Source organism: Haliotis rubra, unplaced genomic scaffold, assembly GCF_003918875.1.
Source record: "Haliotis rubra isolate DU_JTF1 unplaced genomic scaffold, ASM391887v1 Scf1197, whole genome shotgun sequence".
In the NCBI taxonomy this organism is placed as follows: Eukaryota; Metazoa; Mollusca; class Gastropoda; order Lepetellida; family Haliotidae; genus Haliotis; species Haliotis rubra.
Genome location: NW_025765111.1, coordinates 1 through 19,186, shown reverse-complemented (window position 1 = coordinate 19,186; position 19,186 = coordinate 1). Strand labels below are relative to the sequence as shown.

The 19,186-nt window shown below is 39.9% G+C and overlaps 1 protein-coding gene and 1 long non-coding RNA gene across 2 annotated transcripts; both read right to left on the bottom strand.

The window, feature by feature from the left end:
- Positions 1–4,708: 4,708 nt before the first annotated feature.
- LOC124261680 lies at positions 4,709–15,640 on the bottom strand. The gene is made up of 13 exons (XM_046696031.1): positions 15,628–15,640; positions 13,922–14,044; positions 13,573–13,707; positions 13,342–13,455; positions 12,027–12,134; positions 11,190–11,288; positions 10,693–10,803; positions 10,011–10,130; positions 9,262–9,387; positions 8,567–8,647; positions 7,084–7,179; positions 5,965–6,060; positions 4,709–4,857 (listed from the first exon to the last, which is right to left on the bottom strand). Exons 2-13 carry the CDS (start codon positions 14,010–14,012, stop codon positions 4,709–4,711), a joined length of 1,326 nt encoding a protein of 441 aa, XP_046551987.1. The 5' UTR covers positions 14,013–14,044; positions 15,628–15,640.
- Positions 15,641–15,683: 43 nt separating this feature from the next.
- On the bottom strand, positions 15,684–17,929 carry LOC124261752. Its single transcript, XR_006894414.1, has 3 exons — positions 17,827–17,929; positions 15,965–16,036; positions 15,684–15,720 (listed from the first exon to the last, which is right to left on the bottom strand). It is a non-coding gene; the product is annotated as an uncharacterized LOC124261752 (long non-coding RNA).
- Between the last annotated feature and the right edge of the window lie 1,257 nt (positions 17,930–19,186).

The following is a 19,186-nucleotide window of genomic DNA, read 5'->3' as shown; positions in this document are numbered from 1 at the left end:
AATAATTTTAAAATCAAAATAGATATCGCCACAATCAACGTAAACATCCATTTCCTCACAGGGTTGTGCTCTCAGATTTCCAACCTCTTATTTAATAATTACTCACATAAAATATATTTGATTCAACATTTTGAGCGCCACTCGCGGCATATCAAATCGTTCTTCGCCTCCATTACCCCTGCCAGCTTCCGGTTCAACGGAGAAATGGTCCAAAATCCGTTCCAGCCTTTTATACCTTCTTCTACTTCCTGGAATGGACAACTCCTCTGTGATGAACATGTTATAATGGGATGGACTGCTAGCCTAATGTTTCTGTGAAAATTCCGTGGGCACATGGTTTAGGGGTAATTGTAATGGAAATCCAACCATTTATTCGTACAATTTTCACTACAATTGTCTGTGGCAATTCAGTTTTTGTAAGGATATTACACATTACCTTCACATTGTTAGTTACTCGGTTGTATTTTGTAGGAAATCCCTAAATACACCACTAACATAATGTGTTGGAAAATGTGTCCAACAGGGTAAATGAGATCAGAAGGGAGGTAACCGCATCGAAGACAAAACAAACATGTTGGAACAATGGAACCGATACTGAATTCAATCGGCCATTTTGCTTTCTTCAAAATGTCTCCGTGTTGATATAACATTTTGAATGTCCATATTCATTCCATTTGCAATTGTCCATGACACTTCATTTTGGGGATATGTATTTTATACATTCTCCCGTGAAGATCAGGGTTAGAATTGTTCGTCTGTAATCATTGGTTGTCGTGAGAGGCGACAAACGGGATCGGGTGACAGGCTCGCTGACTTGGTTGACACATGTCATCGTATCCCAGTTGTATAGATCGATGCTCGTGATCACTGGATTGTCTGGTCAAGACTCGATTATTTACAGACCGCCGCCATATAGCTGCGCCACTAAACAATAAACACAAATGGCATTCATAATGGACATCGTTATAGGCGACTCATCGAATCCCCATAGCTGGAATATTGCTGAGTGCGGCGTTTAACAACAAACAAACGAACGAAATAATAGGACTTGACTTGCGTCTATCTATTTGCCCAATGCGGACGAGATTAGCATCAGAAAACACCAATGTTTTAAGCTTAATTCCTGGAATCAAGAACGGTCTTCAAGACTTTCCTCAGTGACTAAATATACAAAAGATGCAAGAGACGTAGAGATGCAAAACCTAAATTTGAAAACAAAGTATGAGCGAGCTCTCAGACTCATTTACTTATCCCAAATTGTTTTCGAGTAAGGGGGTGGTGGTGTAGTCTAGTGGTTAAAGCGTTGGCTCGTCACGCCGAAGACCAGGGTTCGAATCCCCACATGGGTACAATGAGTGAAGCCCATTTCTGGTGTCCCCGCCGTGATATTGTTGGAATATTGCTGAAAGCGGCGTAAAACCAAACTCAGTCAGTCAGTCAGTTTTCGAGTAAGCTAAAGTACATCTCATATTCGCGCCAAATTGAAAATAACATTACAGTAAATTCATGCACATTAATACCTGATAGTCTGACACAGGACATAATTAACGGTATATTGGGTGCATCCATTAGCCAGAGCGAAATCCAGTCAACCATTAATAGCTTGAATATCATTAGGCTGCTGGGGAAAACATCTAAATCATTTTAACACATTGTATGATAATGAATGAAAAGGTGGTAAAACAACCCGGAAAATTATCACGCTATTTCCCTCTTAAGTATCTTGTGTTACATTAAATGATTTTAAATCTTGCCATGTATGTTGTTTTTACCAACAAACCGCTCAAAGACACTTCATCAAACACAAATCATTAATCATTGAGGTAGTAACATTTTAATCATGTGACGTTTTCAACCTGCTGAACATTTACATGCAACAAGCATGTTACTGATGAAACAAGTCAGAATACTGTTGCCCTAACGCTGCATCATTCTCATTCTGTCATCGTCAGTGTGGGACCGATACAATTCTCTACCATAAACATTTTAACCCCGTAATTAGTCAGATAAGTCAGGACGGTGGCGTAAGATACTCGGTTGCAAACTGCAACTCAGAAGATGGACGGGTTGCCACAGTCCCTTGGTGTCTTGACGCTGACAGAGATCGGGTAAGATGGCAACTACGTGCAGGGTGTTCTCTTCTTGCCTGCAGGTATTGTTTAGGTATTAAAGTCAATGGACCGTACTAATCCTTAGAACAATGGGGATGCAGGCTATAGTCTGTATTAGCAATGCAAGTATGCCAGCAATTAAGGAGAAACCGTTAAGTTTATCACATTTTGTTTATTGCATATAACACCCGCAAACTCAATAAATACACGAATATACATAATTTGACAAATATGGAGACATTTTAAATTTTACTCATATAGCAGGTAACATCAACAAATACACAACCTTTCTTACAGCATCTCCACTGGACATTTCTTCTCAATTTCACTCTAAACTTATAACCATTGAATACTAAACTCTGGCACCCCAAGAATTGGGTACAAATTGAACACGTGTCTTTGTCATTGTTGAATGACTTATAAAACTAAATTGCTGCTTTATAGCCCCCATGCCTCATGTCATATTTGATTACTTTTAATGACTGAGTTCACTAATCATTATGAACTGTGTTCATTGTGGTGAATGAGTGAACTTGGTGGTGACTGAACTCCACTGTCTCTAATGTGCCGCAGTTCACTGGTCGTCATTTGAATACGCGACGTCAGTGGTATCGGTAACAGCATGATAGTTATGACAGACACTTATTACTGCCGAAAATGACACAGAAAAGTGGGCTTTGAAGATTGTTGGAACCTGACTGGGAAAGACGACCAAATTGGCGTTGGACATCACTGTGTCAACACACCCGTGACGTAATTCCTACGTATGTCAATTGAATGACATTTCATTGAATGGCTTCTTGTCGCCCAAACGTCGTTGGGGGTTGGCATTACCATGATTTTGTGTTTTTCAGCACCATTCTCGTGTTTATGGCGTCATGGTCCTTCAGCAAGATGACACGGCCTTTCATGTGGCTGTAACCAAACACACTCATGTTCCATTCTGCTGATGCTATCGTATCCCAATTGCGTAGATCGATGATAATGCTGTTCATCACTGGACCTAATAGCTGGAATATTGCTGAGTGCGGCGTAAAACAACAATCAAACAGTCATGATGTTGTTGGTCAGTTTCTGTCGCGGGAGTCTCTGTCCACAAGGATTCACCAACAATATCTCTCCATGCCCGATTACTGTCAGTATATCTCTTTCCATGCTTCAGAAACCTTACCTGAAAATGTAAAACAGAAAATGTCTTCAGTTGATATTTTTAATTGTATATATTTTAAAATTGGTCTGCAATAGTAGAAATGATATATGCCTAAACACATTAAACAGTTAATCCGGTTTGCTCTTAACCGGCCAGTGGTGAAGTGAATAAAGTTTGGGAGATAGGGTTGGGGACGGGTTGGGAGATTTAGGGGTTCCTTGGCGTCATGTAAAAAGAACGCCTACCTCACGTTCGGCATTATGAGGATAAACCAGCTGGACAGTTCCAAGTTAGTAACCAATATCAGTCTGGTTCCCTGGGTATGCTGCGCTGGTGCTTTAGGAATGCATAATGCCAAATCAGATCCCGTAGTTGAACAAGCACGTTTCGTAGCCTTCAGTGCACACAGAATCATCTGACAGCTGTGATTGGATGATTTTGTTTTGCAACATTGTTTAAAATGTACATACATCCCATAATTAAACCGACCATATATTTGACCATTTTGTGCTGTCTATTTTATAACAGTGACTTACGCTGAATGTGTGCAGAGGTATGTTCAAGTAAGTGACATTTAGTGCTGAACTGGTGTGTTGTACTCTGGAAAACAGTTGGCTATGAGTAACGTGTATGGAAGCGTCAGCAGTGAAGGGCATGCGCAGCATATCCTGGGAACCAGTGTCTCGGTGGAGTAAACAAGATCAGATTGCAGCATGTGACCTCAGTGGGCTAACACACCTCTTTTCTTAGATTCAGGGGTATCCCAGACAGAACATTGATCTAAGTCTATCACTAACGCTCACACTATTACCACTTTATTCGTTAAATAATCACTCGACTGCCCCAGTGTCACTGTGGTGATTCTGGTTGGAATTGTTCCCTAAAATCCTGGCGCCCGAACCACAAAACGCTCGTAGCACTACGTCATTCGTAATCTTATGATCAACTACACAGCTACGATAGCTCGTAAAACTACGAACGCTTTGTGGATCGGAACTCAGGTCGTACGAAGCTATGATCGGGTGATCAGTCAAGGTGACCAGGCGATATGGTGGCACGTAACTGTACCATGGCGGTGTGGATCGCCGGATTGTCTGGTTCATACTTGATTATATACAAGCAGCCATGTAGAGCAGTGTTAAACACCAACAAACGTACAGAAAGAGCTGTGGGAGGTGTATTCCTGACGACAAACGTAGTCCCAGGAGTCTGTACTAGGCGGTTCTAATTGTTCAATGTAGCTGCGTCTTCCACTCGGGCTCATACCTGTTGGAAGTTGAAAAACAATCGTAATTATTCTTATGCCCCAAACTGCAGGTAAAATTTCTATAGAGCATACTTTAAAAAGCAATATATCTACGTGAATACAGACCAGACTATCTAGTTATTGTCATCATGAACTCTCACAGATAAATATATAATTTGTACGACTGCCATACGTAAATAGCTACTGAGGTATAAATAGAAAGCTGTACGTACAGTAGTTTAGGTCCATGTCAAACTGGACCCTGTACACGCCATGTTGGGGGGCAAGGCCTGTGGTTCGGGATTCATCTGGCCGTGTGGTGTGTGCCCGCATCGTTGTAATGATTATACCTACAGAACATTTCATGAAAATGTGTTTGTAAACCTTACATGCAATAAATTATAATGACATTAACATTTTGGAATGGAATCACATCTAGCAAACGTGGTCGTGGCTGTGATGTCACTAAATATTTGCATATGTCCGTGCATCCTGGGTGCCGTTCTACAAAGCGATCTTAGCGCTAAGGTGACCCATACCTTAACGTAGACTTAAGGCAGTCATTGCGCTAAGGTTGCTTTGTACAACAGCACCCCTGTGAACTCGCCTTTCATTCAACGTACATGACAATTTTCCTTGTTACGGTTAAATAATTGCCGTGACACAAGGTTTAAGAATTCCCTTTGAACCAGCAAAATATAACACGGACAAGTCTAAAATATTCAAAAATATATTGAGCAAACAATGAGCAAGCTACAATGAATGACAATACAGATTTCTAATACAATGCAACTGAGCCACAAATCTAAAGTAATGGGTCACAAATATGAACTATTAACTCACCAGAGTCTTGGCATTTACAGTGAGAGTAGATATACTAATTGAAGCTTGTTTACAGTGAGAGCAGTTAGGCAGGCAGTCTTGAATGTAGGTCAGACGATGGCAGACAGATGTACACAACTCCAGTGATGAAAAGCCCCGAGTAATTCCGTGTGTGTGTGTGAACACAATAACCAGCCCTTATATATAGTGACACAGTGTCTAGAAAATTCGAGTAACGCGTGGCTGTATCATTATTCTCTCAGAACTTTCGCGAGTGGCGGAAGTCAAAAGATTGTCAAGGGCAGGTAACTCTGGAGCGCTATCACAAAGGCGTACCGCTAGAAATAGTATTGCCATTGAACATATATGATGCAAATATGACCCACAACTCACACTAAAAACTTTAACCATTGTGACCCATCATAACTATCACCTAATCAGTGCTTACACATAACAAAAAATCGGTGTATAACATGTGTGTAACATGGTTGATTTTGTGTTAAACATGCCACTTCAAATTGACGCTGTCTGACCTTCACGCGTGAATTTATTGGACGTCGTGATTGGCTGATATATTGCTCACTGCCGCATAAATAACCATTCACTCAATAACAGAATATTTCTGTTTCACTCACATGGTGTAGGGTCTTCTGTGCTATCCTGACATATGGAGAGATCGGCAATTGATGCTGGTCCATTAATGCTGTTAGGGATGGCGGTCGCAACTGCATCTAGGGATCAATTAAATGTGTACAGTGAGATTGCATTAAACGAAAACATTGACATTAACATTTTGCATATAGACTGTACATATCTGGCAAATTTTAACGTGGATGTGATGTCATTAAACATCATATGAATATGCAGTGCATTCTCGTGAACGTGACCTCGACACAGTGCAAGAAGATGACTGACTGACTGACTGACTGACTGAGTTTAGTTTTACGACGCTTTTAGCAATATTCCAGCAACATCACGGCGGGGGACACCAGAAATGGGCTTCACACATTTTACCGATGTGGGGATTCGAACCCGGGGCAAGAAGATGAAGCTCCTTGGTGTGGGTGTATCCCCGCAGAGGTCAATTAAGAATATTACCCATGCTGCTCTACCGGTCGTACAGCAGCAAAAGCTCAACCCTAATTTTCACAGATGCATTCATATAATTTTCATAGCTATTTTGCCTTTTACGCCGAGGGGATTCTGTTTCTGCGGATAATCAAGACTGGGTGTTCTCTTGTGTTTCTGACATATATATTTACTGAAGATGTTTTATGTCCCCGGCAAATTAGTCATATTCCAGTACCTATTGCTTGCTACGACGAATCAGTGTACGACTATATCAGTATAGAACAAACTTTATGGATAACAACTTCTTTTTATTCGTGAGTGCGACGTTTCGATACAGATTCTTGTACCGTTGTCAAGCATGACGTTTCGATACAGATTCTTGTACCGTTGTCAAGCATGTTAAACGTCGCACTCACGAATAAAAAGAAGTTGTTATCCATAAAGTTTGTTCTATATTGTACTTCCCACCTTCTAAAATGCCACTCAAAGAAGACTATAACAGTGTGTAACATGGCTGATTTTGTGTTAAACATGCCACTTGTGCTTGGTTCAAAATGACGCTGTCTGACGTTACGTCTGACCTTCACTCGTGTATTTATTGGACGTCGTGATTGGCTGGAACATTCCTCATTACATCATAAGTAACCATTCACTCAATAACAGAATGTTTCTGTTTCACGTACATGGTGAGAGATCTTCTCTGCCATATGGACATATGGAGAAATCATCAGTAGATGCCGGTCCATTGATGCTGTTAGGGTTGGCGGTGGCAACTGCATCTAGGGATCAAATGTGTACAGTGGGACAAGTGCTGTACGGTCAGTCAATGGTCAGTCAGGTGAAACAGGTACTGCTTGGATCAAGAATTGCAGAGATATTTTGTTCTGTGTTTCCGATCTCGCGTTTCCCATTGAAAAAACCCAATGCTTTCTAATCTTCGTTATAAACAGGAAGTATATGCCCCGATGTGCTAAAACATTATACTCTTACCCTTGAACACTCATACACAAAAAGATCAGCTGGATCTTTCCTTATTGAATATTTTTGAAGGAAAAATTTATACCGAAGCAAAGTCTCTTGATTATTTACAACATAAATTAATTTATGGGTGAAAAGTGAAAAAGTGAAAAAGTAAATACTAATAAACTTTCCACTTGTGGGGTATTACCAAGTGAAATAAATTTTAAAAATTCAAAAATTATGCTACAAAATTAGTGAAAAATATTTTATATATTTTCGTCCCCCGCCGCGATTCTTGTTAACGCGATATCTCATGAACTGTTGTACCCAATGTCTTCAAATTTGGTGACGATTACACAGACACCAGTCCATCTGGGTGAACTTGGCCTTATTTTCAAGGTCACGACGACACTTTGCCCACTTTTATACTCTTGTTAACATGATATCTCATGCACTCTGGTACCCAATATCTTCATATTTAGTTACAGCTTACATTGAGGGATTACACAGACACCAGTCGATTTGGGTGACCTTGTCTTCCAGGTCACCATGACACTTTGATCACTTTTCAAACGGACGTAATCGCGATATCTCATTAAACGTTGCACCCAATGTCTTCCATTATGTCGACAGCCTACATTAGGTAATTACGTCGACACCAGTCATTTCAGGGTGACCTTGACCTTATTTACAAGGTCGCGTGACACTTTTCAAAATCTCGCCCGTCTCAATGCCCGGACCCGTTATATCATGTGACTACTAGAACTACTAGATAAAACAAATGTAATATGTTATTCTTTCATGGTTAAAAGGTTGTATTGTCTTTGAAGATTTAGATATAATTTACAGTCATATTGAAACACTCGAAATTTTATCCTCTGGGCTGAAGAATATATTACCATTTCTTACAAATTTGATGACAGGAATTAACATAATGAGTATCAGGCTAGGGTAATGAGGGGTGGGGTCCCCGGGTAGAAAATTTGGACCCGTCCCGGCCCTAATGCTCCCTCATACTGACCGTGGATGTGTGCATCTGGGTATATACATTCAAATCTACTATAATCCTGAAATATCTTCAGAGTTACATACAGGTGGAGGTTTGAGAAGAAAAACTAGTCATATTTACATTGCGGAAAGCCCCTTTCCATATGTAGTTAAGGGCAAATATAGATGCTCTTTATTGTTTTGATAAAGATTACTTACCATGCATGATATAGTCAACATCCGTTTCAATCGGGCGATTTTGGCATATCACTGGGTACTGAATGTTTGAACCGACAATACCTAAAACGTTCAAGGAAATAAGTTACACAGGTACATGGTAGTTCCAGCATGTTGACAGTGGACGAAACCTGGGACTACATCTGTATAACAAAGATTGATCGGAGTGTTCAGTTCAACTATGTCGAAATAGTACCGTTACCGTGGTCAGACTCGCTGGCTTGGTTGACACATGTTATCGGTTCCCAATTGCGCAGAACGATGCTCATGCTGTTGATCACTGGATTGTCTGGCCCAGACTCGATTATTTACAGACCGCCGCCATATAGCTGGAATATTCAGCCGTTCATATTCGGTAACAAAACAATAAATAAACACAAGGCAAAATACTGTTGTAAGATACCCCTGTCTTTTGTTCGTTATACTACAAGTGGTCGGGACTAGAAATACAAATCATTATATCCAACAGTGCGTTATATGCGTAGTTTACTATTTTTTAAACCTAAGGATTAAATCCAAAACATTTTTTTATTCATTAAAAATGGGCCTTGTATCAAACAAGTATTCTCTGTGCGTAGATGTTGGTCAGTTGGGGGAGGTGTTGAACAAAATATCGCTAGTTAAAATTTCACTGGGAAAAAGAGGGAATAGGCGGGGGTGCGGGGTCCTGGACCCACCTGCTCCTGCGGGGCTGTGTGACATTGGCCTCCTACGTGAAGCGTCCTCTAGGACCCCTCCTTGGTCTCTAACGTTGAGGCTGTGGAAACTTGTGTCAGAGTACAGGACAGGCTCGTATAGTGAACCTATAATAGAACGTACGACATAACATGCCCATTTGTTACCTCAAATACTAAAATACAGTCAAATACGGCTGTGTCGAAGTTGAAGGAACCTACATAAATACTTCGAGTTATCCAAGGTTCGACTAAACCCCATATTACAACCGCAAATTGAGACTTTATTATGAATACGCTAGGACCAAGCTTTTTTTCGAGATAACCGTACATTTAATATAGCAAAGTTCGACACAACCGTGGGTGACCGTACCAACAAACCCAGATGCAAAGACACATCTTGCCATATATTCCATTGACAAGGCGAGTGAATGATATAGTTTTATTCAGATTTTAGCACTATTCCCCAAGAACACACAGGGTACCCGGTAATGGATTTTACACATGCATATGGTACCCACGCTAGGCATCAAACCTGCGTCATCAGCGAGACTTTAACCTCTGGAGCACCGCCTCGATGAACGCCTGTGCCGTTGGAATTCGGTAGGTTTAATGGATAAAATTCTTTGACCCACTTTAAGTCTACAAGATGTCCTTAATCTGTTTTGTAATTGACATTATTTTTGCTGACCTAATTCTGTTCTTAATGCGTGGGGGATCGTGAGCCATATAGAAGTATTTTGTTAACGTACATGAACGCTCTGCCTCTACGTGACTAGTGTCTGGGTCGAAGGTTTTCCTGAAGGTCAGACTCTCGCCATGGTCATCATCCGCTTGGCTGCCGATACTGCTGCTGCCATCTACCATCTTACCTGTAGAGGAAATGAAAATCCGGATAAGACACACTTTGCAATACATTTATGACAAAGAAATCGATATATTGAATAATGCATTGCCATTATAGACAAATAATATACTTCAGATCACCTTACTTTGCGTTTCCTTCAATTACGAAATATGACAAGGTGAAAAACCTTTTTATGAGTAAAACGATCATTTGTTTCTGAATCATGCCTCTGTGTCACTTGTGATGCTCCTGACTTTTCGGAATGGTAATACGTTGGTTTAAGCAGTTTAAAAGTATGTTTGCTTGTGTGTCGGGTACAAGAGGAATACTGCATTCTGAACTTACAGATGCATAAAACTAAAACAAGTCAACTATGGTGTGGGGATAAAACAAGGTGGTTCTTCCCTTATTGCTAGTTGTATCCATGTACAAGGACGCACAACATGGCAGCATGGTTTGATATATTAAACTGAACAATTAACTATATTTGATGGTGTCACACACAATTTTCACACACTTTCAACATAGTTTTGACATTTTGACCGTTTTACAAATGATTGTGATGTTCTTTTGTCTTCTAAACTTACGAAAGGTTGTGTCTTCAGCTAAAACATCATCTGTCCTATCGAAAATGGCGACTGTGTCCTCCAAAGAATGAGGAACAAAAGACTTGTTTCCCATACTGTAACACGTTACAGCTGTGGAAGGATGAAAAACAGTGTCAACATGAGAGACCAATACATTTAAATACCCATATAATGGTTCAAACTTTTCCGGGTTAACATTGGTCTTCAGCAACCCATGCTTGTCACAATAGGTGACTAACGCGACGGAGTGATCAGGCTCACTGACTTGGTTGACGCGTGTCATCGTATCTCACGATGTATGCCGTATTGTGTGATCGATGCTCATGATCAAAATGTCAATCACTGGATTGTCCAGTTCAGATTTGATTATCTATTCATACATACATTATGCTTTATATGCTTTACAGTGGGAATATTGCAGAGTGCAGCGTTAAATTTCAAAAGCAAACAAACCGATGTAAATACGTTTGGACCTACAAATGGGTTGACTGACTCACACTCGGGTGGTAGCTCGCTGGTGAAGATGTTGGCAATTCCGATAAGGCTGTTGCTGTTGCTGCTAACGTCTGGATGGGATACGTGAGTCAGACTCACACCTGTTGAATGACATTCTCATGTGGCAGTTGGTGACATTTAATGTTCCATGTACAGGGGTGGACATAACTTTAAAATTGCTAGTGTACTCCGGTACAGTGACACATGTAAAATCACTTGCCCTGATCATTTTTCCACTATACCGGCCATTTTCTTGTTGATTTTTTAAATAAACATAACATTGGAAAGTCAACTGGACACCGGTACAGCGTGATATACAAATTTGCTTGGCCGACAGATAAAAACACGCGACTCGGGCAATGGGTTATTTCCACCCCTGCATTTCACATGCAGTCACATGTGGAATATATAATGGTATAGGCCTTACAGTACTTGATCCAATAAGCGCACGTAACTACATGTAAAGAAAAACGAAAAAAACTTTCCGTAATCATAAGAATCTCAGCTCAAAGCTCAGTCCGGAGTTACTGGACGATTCCAAAGTTACATGAACTGCTTATCGGGGTATCAAACACGTTGGTGTTCTTGAACAATATAAATGCAATATGAACTTTCAAATACACAATCTTACAAATGAGGCATGTAAGCACATGGTTCGACACATCTGGTCTTCAATAATACCTTTGTGTTTATCCTGTACATCCTACAAGTACACTACATTACTTCGAGACATCTAACTGGGTGGGTATTTTTTTTGTCCTGTTTCAACATGTAAAGGTGGAATGCGTGTCCCCACATCATGGTGAATGGGAGGAACGGAGTCTTGAGAATGAACTCACTTTGGGAGAGGTCATCTTTCAGAGACAGCGGACAGGTATAAAGGCTGTTTTGATCGTCAACTGGATGAGTTCGAAGCCAGTTGCCACTGATCCTGGTGTACCTTGCACCTGTTGAACAGACCACAGTGTGTAAGTATTTCCAATATGAAACATTGCTAGTTCCTACTCATGATAACGCATGAAACTAGAGACATTCATACACAGAATACTCCCCCTTGATCATAACCATCGTCATGGAACATGGAAGTAATCTTTCAAGCTATGGGAGTGTAGTTTACACTTTTGTAGTGAGCTATCTCCCTTTCACCAGGAAGACGAATCATGACCGTAACCAATAAAGAGGGTTTGAGATTAACAAAGTGTGTCAAATCCTGGTTCGAATCCCAGATCCAAAACACGTCATCGTATCCCAGTTGCGTAGATCGATGCTGATGATGTTGATCACAAGATTGTGTGATCCAGACTCGACTAAATACAGACCGCTACTATATATCTGGTTTATTGCTACAGTCCGTTTGGCTCAAATGCGGACCGATGAATTGCAATCTAACTCGAAAACTAATAAACATAACATACTCAATGAAACGCTGATCATAATCAAAACATCATACCCACTCTGTGAGGTTTTTGCAGAATTTTTGTCCTAAAAATAATAAAGTTGGTTAACAAACTATCATTAAAATATTGACACAGTTCACTGTTTGTTATGAGGAAGGAGTGCAGAGAAAGGGACAGCCAGGTGTTCGAGAAGAACGTTCACAGACATAGTTATTTTTTCATTTTCCTGTGCTGTGCCGTCTCTATCCGTTCTCGAAAACCTGGCTGTCCCTTTCTCTGCACTCCTCCCTCGTAACAAATAGTGAACTGTGTCAATATTTTAATGATAGATTGTTAAACAACTTTTTTATTTTTAGGACAGAAATTCTGCAAAAGCATCACAGAGTGGGTATGATTTTTTATTATGATTAGCGTTTCATTGAGTATTTTATGTTTATTAGTTTTCGAGTTAGATTGCAATTCATCGGTTCTGTTTTGAGCCAAACGGACTATAAGTGCGGCGTTAAACAACAACAAACAAACAATTATATCTTGATTGTAGACCAGATCACCTTGACTTGGCACCGCAATCGGTTTAAAGTAATGGATGGATGTGACTGGTCAACAGGGGGGATACGGAAGTGTCATAACCCGAGTTGCCTTGTTCAGCAAGAGTGGAACTGGACGTCTAAACGAAGTCAACCCCATTGCCTCCAGAAGAGAAATTCGTATCAGTAGAAAGATGGTCAGATAATTACATAAGCAAAGATTTACTTACTTTCGATGCTGGTAGCCTTCTGTGGATATGTTTCAAGGCTGATCTCTGCACTGGTGTCCTCCTCAGGGTGTGTCACGTGACACTTGCTGAGTTTCTGACTTGTGGCTTCCTCATCTGATAATGCAAAGATACCGATGACAGATTGTTGAGGACAAAGTTGATTTAACTAAAAAGTAACGATTTGTCAATAAAATACAAGATCAAGTTCAGATCAAGATAAACTTAACGTACACGGAGTTAGGTCAATAGTTCTGTGAGATAAAGTCTCGCAAGAATACATCTCGTGAGATACAGCGAGACAAGCACTTATGTCGTCTTCGGGATGAGCGACGAAGCTATTGTCACTGATGCGGGGCTTTACGGTACCTGGAACATATAGAAAACGACATGACAAAGACTTCATGCGATTACATTTAGTCCAACACCCAATCAAATTTACTTTAAGTCGCATTTCTTTTATTTCATATTATGCGTGTAGGCAGGGATAATCTACGTTATATAGTGTCCCTGGTGTAGGTGAGGGCTCTCTCCATTGCGTAGCATGTACGTTACAATAAAAATTATGTCATACAACACCAACATAGAGCTGGGTCCAAGCTCATGGAGGATCTCGAACTGCCATCCGACTGTCTCGAAAGCATGTGACTCTCAATTGTGCAAGGCTCCTCCATGACAAGTGAGGGGTGAAGATGTGTGTGCCGTACTGAAAATTGATAATACGATTGAGATTAACATCCCAATGGGATAAACATTAATGTTTATCTACCTGATTCTGAATTATTATATAACTGTTTTATCTGTTCTGAGAAAAAGCGTTTAATTACATCACTAATGTTTCGATTTCCTATCTCTGTATTCAATGCGAAAGCATATGCTGGGCTGTGATGTGGTAGGCCGAGTACAGTGAAACTGTATGGACCTTCTGAATACACTGACACTTAATCTACTAATGGTCGGTAACTCTACTGCTATGTTGAACATTGTAACTTAAGTGCAGCCGGTAGGTACCTTGACTGCACTATCAACTGCTGTGACACTTGAAGTACAGTGACTCTGTGCCGCACTATTGAATAATGCCTATCGTAACGTACCCTATCCACAGATGACTGTAGCTATATTGCGTCACTGAATATTTACGTACAGTGGATCAGTAACTGAACCGCAATATTGAATACTGGCACACTTAACGTACAGTTGGTAGGTAGCAACACTTAACGTACAGTTGGTAGGTACCAACACTTAACGTACAGCTGGTAGGTAGCAACACTTAACGTACAGCTGGTAGGTACCATCATTTAACGTACAGTTGGTAGGTAGCAACACTTAACGTACAGTTGGTAGGTAGCAACATTTAACGTACAGTTGGTAGGTACCAACATTTAAAGTACAATTGGTAGGTAGCAACACTTAACGTATAGCTGGTAGGTACCAACATTTAACGTACAGCTGGTAGGTACCAACATTTGACGTACAGTTGGTAGGTACCAACACTTAACATACAGTTGGTAGGTAGCAACATTTAACGTACAGTTGGTAGGTACCAACATTTAAAGTACAGTTGGTAGGTAGCAACACTTAACGTACAGTTGGTAGGTACCAACACTTAACGTACAGTTGGTAGGTACCAACATTTAAAGTACAGTTGGTAGGTAGCAACACTTAACGTACAGTTGGTAGGTACCAACACTTAACGTACAGCTGGTAGGTAGCAACATTTAACGTACAGCTGGTAGGTACCAACATTTAACGTACAGCTGGTAGGTACCAACATTTAACGTACAGCTGGTAGGTACCAACACTTAATGTACAGTTGGTAGGTACCAACATTTAACGTACAGTTGGTAGGTACCAACATTTAACGTACAGCTGGTAGGTACCAACACTTAACGTACAGCTGGTAGGTACCAACACTTAACGTATAGCTGGTAGGTACCAACATTTAACGTACAGCTGGTAGGTACCAACATTTAACGTACAGCTGGTAGGTACCAACATTTAACGTACAGCTGGTAGGTACCAACACTTAACGTACAGTTGGTAGGTACCAACATTTAACGTACAGTTGGTAGGTACCAACATTTAACGTACAGCTGGTAGGTACCAACACTTAACGTACAGCTGGTAGGTACCAACACTTAAGGTATAGCTGGTAGGTACCAACATTTAACGTACAGTTGGTAGGTACCAACATTTAACGTACAGTTGGTAGGGTACCAACATTTAACATTACAGCTGATAGGTACCAACATTTAACGTACAGCTGGTAGGTACCAACATTTAACGTACAGTTAGATGGAGGAGTCCTGCAGGCTCTGGACTAGTTCGGTTGGCGTTCCTCGTGTCCCCATGGTTGAAACTCATTCATTAAGTGTGCTATATCTGGGAAAAACAGCGCCATTATATCAGATCACCACACTAACATCTACCAGTAGTCCTGTCAGAAGGAGTGGAATTTTGACGCTTAATATGAAATTTGTACGTTTGGACAATATCAATGTAATAGTTTTAGCCTCGTATTGTGTCAGAAGCTTTAGCTTCACCACGCGGGGTGTTTAGAACACCCTTACCCCGATAATGCACTGCATCTCGGCCTCATCATGTATAAAGTGAGAAGTGTGCCTACCCTCGCCACGGTTCAGAGCCCTCAGACAGGATATAACGACCTCCCCTCGGTCCTCCGATGTCGGCTGGTACACTGAAGTTGTTATCAAGTTTTATGACCACTATATTTGTGTACCAATTTATGAATAAATGTAGCATAGTGTAATAGTGTAACTGCAAGCAATGTATATGTGTGTGAGGACAAAAACACAAACCAGTATGGACACACATGTTTATATATGCACAATCACAAATGTTCATATATACACAATAACAAATGTTCATATATTCCAAATCACAAATTTTCATACATACACAATTACACATGTTCAAACCTAGACAATCACACATATTCATATATACACAATCACACGTATTCATATAAACACTATCACACATGTTCATATATACATCACACATGTTCATATATACAATATCAGACATTTCATATAAACACAATTACACATGTTCAGATAAACACAATCACACGTGTTCATATATACACAATCACACGTTTATATATACACAATCACACGTGTTCACGTATGCACAATCACACGTTTATATATACAATATCACACATGTTCATATATACACAATCCCACATGTTCATATATACACAATCACACGTGTTCATATATACACAATCACACATGTTCATATATACACAATCACACATGTTCATATAAACACAATCACACGTGTTCATATATACACAATCACACGTGTTCATATATACACAATCACATATGCACAATCACACATGTTCATATATGCACAATCACACATGTTCATATATACACAATCACACATGTTCATATATACACAATCACATATGTTCATATATGCACAATCACACATGTTCATATATACACAATCACACATGTTCATATAAACACAATCACACGTGTTCATATATACACAATCCCACATGTTCATATATACACAATCACACGTGTTCATATATACACAATTACATATGTTCATATATGCACAATCACACATGTTCATATATGCACAATCACACGTGTTCGTATATACACAATCACACGTGTTAATATGTACACAGTCACACTTATTAACTCTCTCTATGACACACACCATACACCACACCTCCACCTCCCCTCACACCTGAAAGCAACCGTCGGTTTAGCTGAGTCTATTGTATGGCATTCAGTAAGCTAAATATACCATGCAGATCAGACCAGACTGGGGCGCTATTCATTCGGTAATACACAAATACACTACCGAAACTACTCGTGGGTTGCTTCCGGCTAATTCCATAAGCAAACAGTTCACTGAACGCATTCAGATTGTAAACACTATACAAATGTGTGTCACAAGAGCCACCCAAACATCCAACCAAGTACTTTGAAAGGCTTGCGTGATATTTCTGGGCAACTGGACATGGATTAGCGATTTTGAAAACATTGCAGCTTTCACAAAGATTAATGTGTGAGAACACTTTAGTCGCCTCGTTCAATGCATTTAATCCATTTTCTCATTTGTACATCCAACTCAAATGATGTTTTTTATTCCTCAACAGACGAATTATTCGATGAGTACAGCTATTGTTTGACTGTATTTTCTGTTTTCTTTTTTTAATGAACACCTTAACAAAGCAACCAAAAAAAACCAACAAAAAAACACTTCTTTGTTGTCATGTACTCCGGTAATATAGAGGACTCGCTGTATAGCATTCTTAGGTTGTGGAGACTGAAAGGCTTACTGCGATATATGTTTGTTTCAGACAAGACAAGGTATAGTAACGTCTTTAAAAAATAATATTTATTTGTCATATTTGTGTAAAACATCAGAATGAAATTCAAGTTTGGGTGTTATTATCTGGACCCTTCCCCGCATCAAACAAACGGGAGTACACACGGTTGAAATGCACGTTGGTGTTTCCCATCCCTCCATTGACAGTCGCTGCAGTGTTCGCCGTTCCCACGGTTCCATCTGCCACCCCGACGATGCTGCCTATTGGTAGAAACAGACCACATTGGAAGAGAACAACCACGTCTTGTTACAAACTGATGTTCCGTCATAGAAAGGGGGTTGGGAAGTCCCATCTTTCGGGGGAAAGACTTCTGCTCGTATCCCCCCTTAAATTTCATTCTAGTCAAATCATATCACCTAAATGTATGTATATATTCCTAATCTGATAAGGATGAGTTTTAACAAGTTTCTTTAATTGTATCTAAACATACTGAAATACAAATCCAACTTCTGAAAATGCCACTCTAAGGAATTTTTCCTCATCGTTAAAAGTTAGGGGGATACGGGCGGAAGTCTTACCAAGACGTCAAATGAATACATGGTTAAACCTGGTAATGTTACATAATTCGAAAAATGTAATTACCTGATAAAGCTTTGGTGCATATATACTTGACGAAATATAAGTATTAATCGGAAATTCCGGAACAGTAATCATATTTTTAAGAAAAAGAAATGAAAACAATATCAATGTCACCACATTTAACAAAGAGATTTGTCTGATAATTGATTAAGACAGATTAATTCTATTAAAAATGTAAGAATTCGTAATACTGTATTTCATATAAGGCCAGCGCTTTGTACCAAAAGATAAAATGACGAGTGAGTATGATTTTCGCCGCTTTTAGCAATAATATTCCAGCAATTTCACGGCGGGGGTTAAAGTGACGACACTTCAGACAGATTTAATGTGACGCAATGGCAAACATGTTACGCGACTACGTCATGTACATCAGATATACAAACAAATTTAACAATGATCCATGTATATGTTGATACAGCTGACCTGTCATACTTGATACTCGCTGTAATCATGTCCAAATATCGGATTCGTATTACAGTACATATATTTCTGTCCACGTGGCAAATGGATGTTTTATGGATTCAAATGCACGATCAGCCCTCATCATAACATGAGATATTATCTGCAAATTTTAATTCATTTAGCTCCCCTAGTTGGGGTGGAAACCAATTCTCTTGAATAAGAGTCAATTGATGGTCTCCAAATTTGGTTACTGTTAGGTTTTGACCATCATTGACAACGAAGAACTGAATGGAGCTTGGTCTCACTTCATGCCATAAAACCAGGTTCGAATCTAAGTAACCTTAACACAATTTGTGTATAGCAGTTCGTATGATAATCATTGGACAAACGAAACTTACCAAATTCAGCAGCGTTAATTTCCCGATGCCCTCAGTAGCATACACCCAGTGCGTCTTGGATATCCTGACATACTGTTTCCTTGCA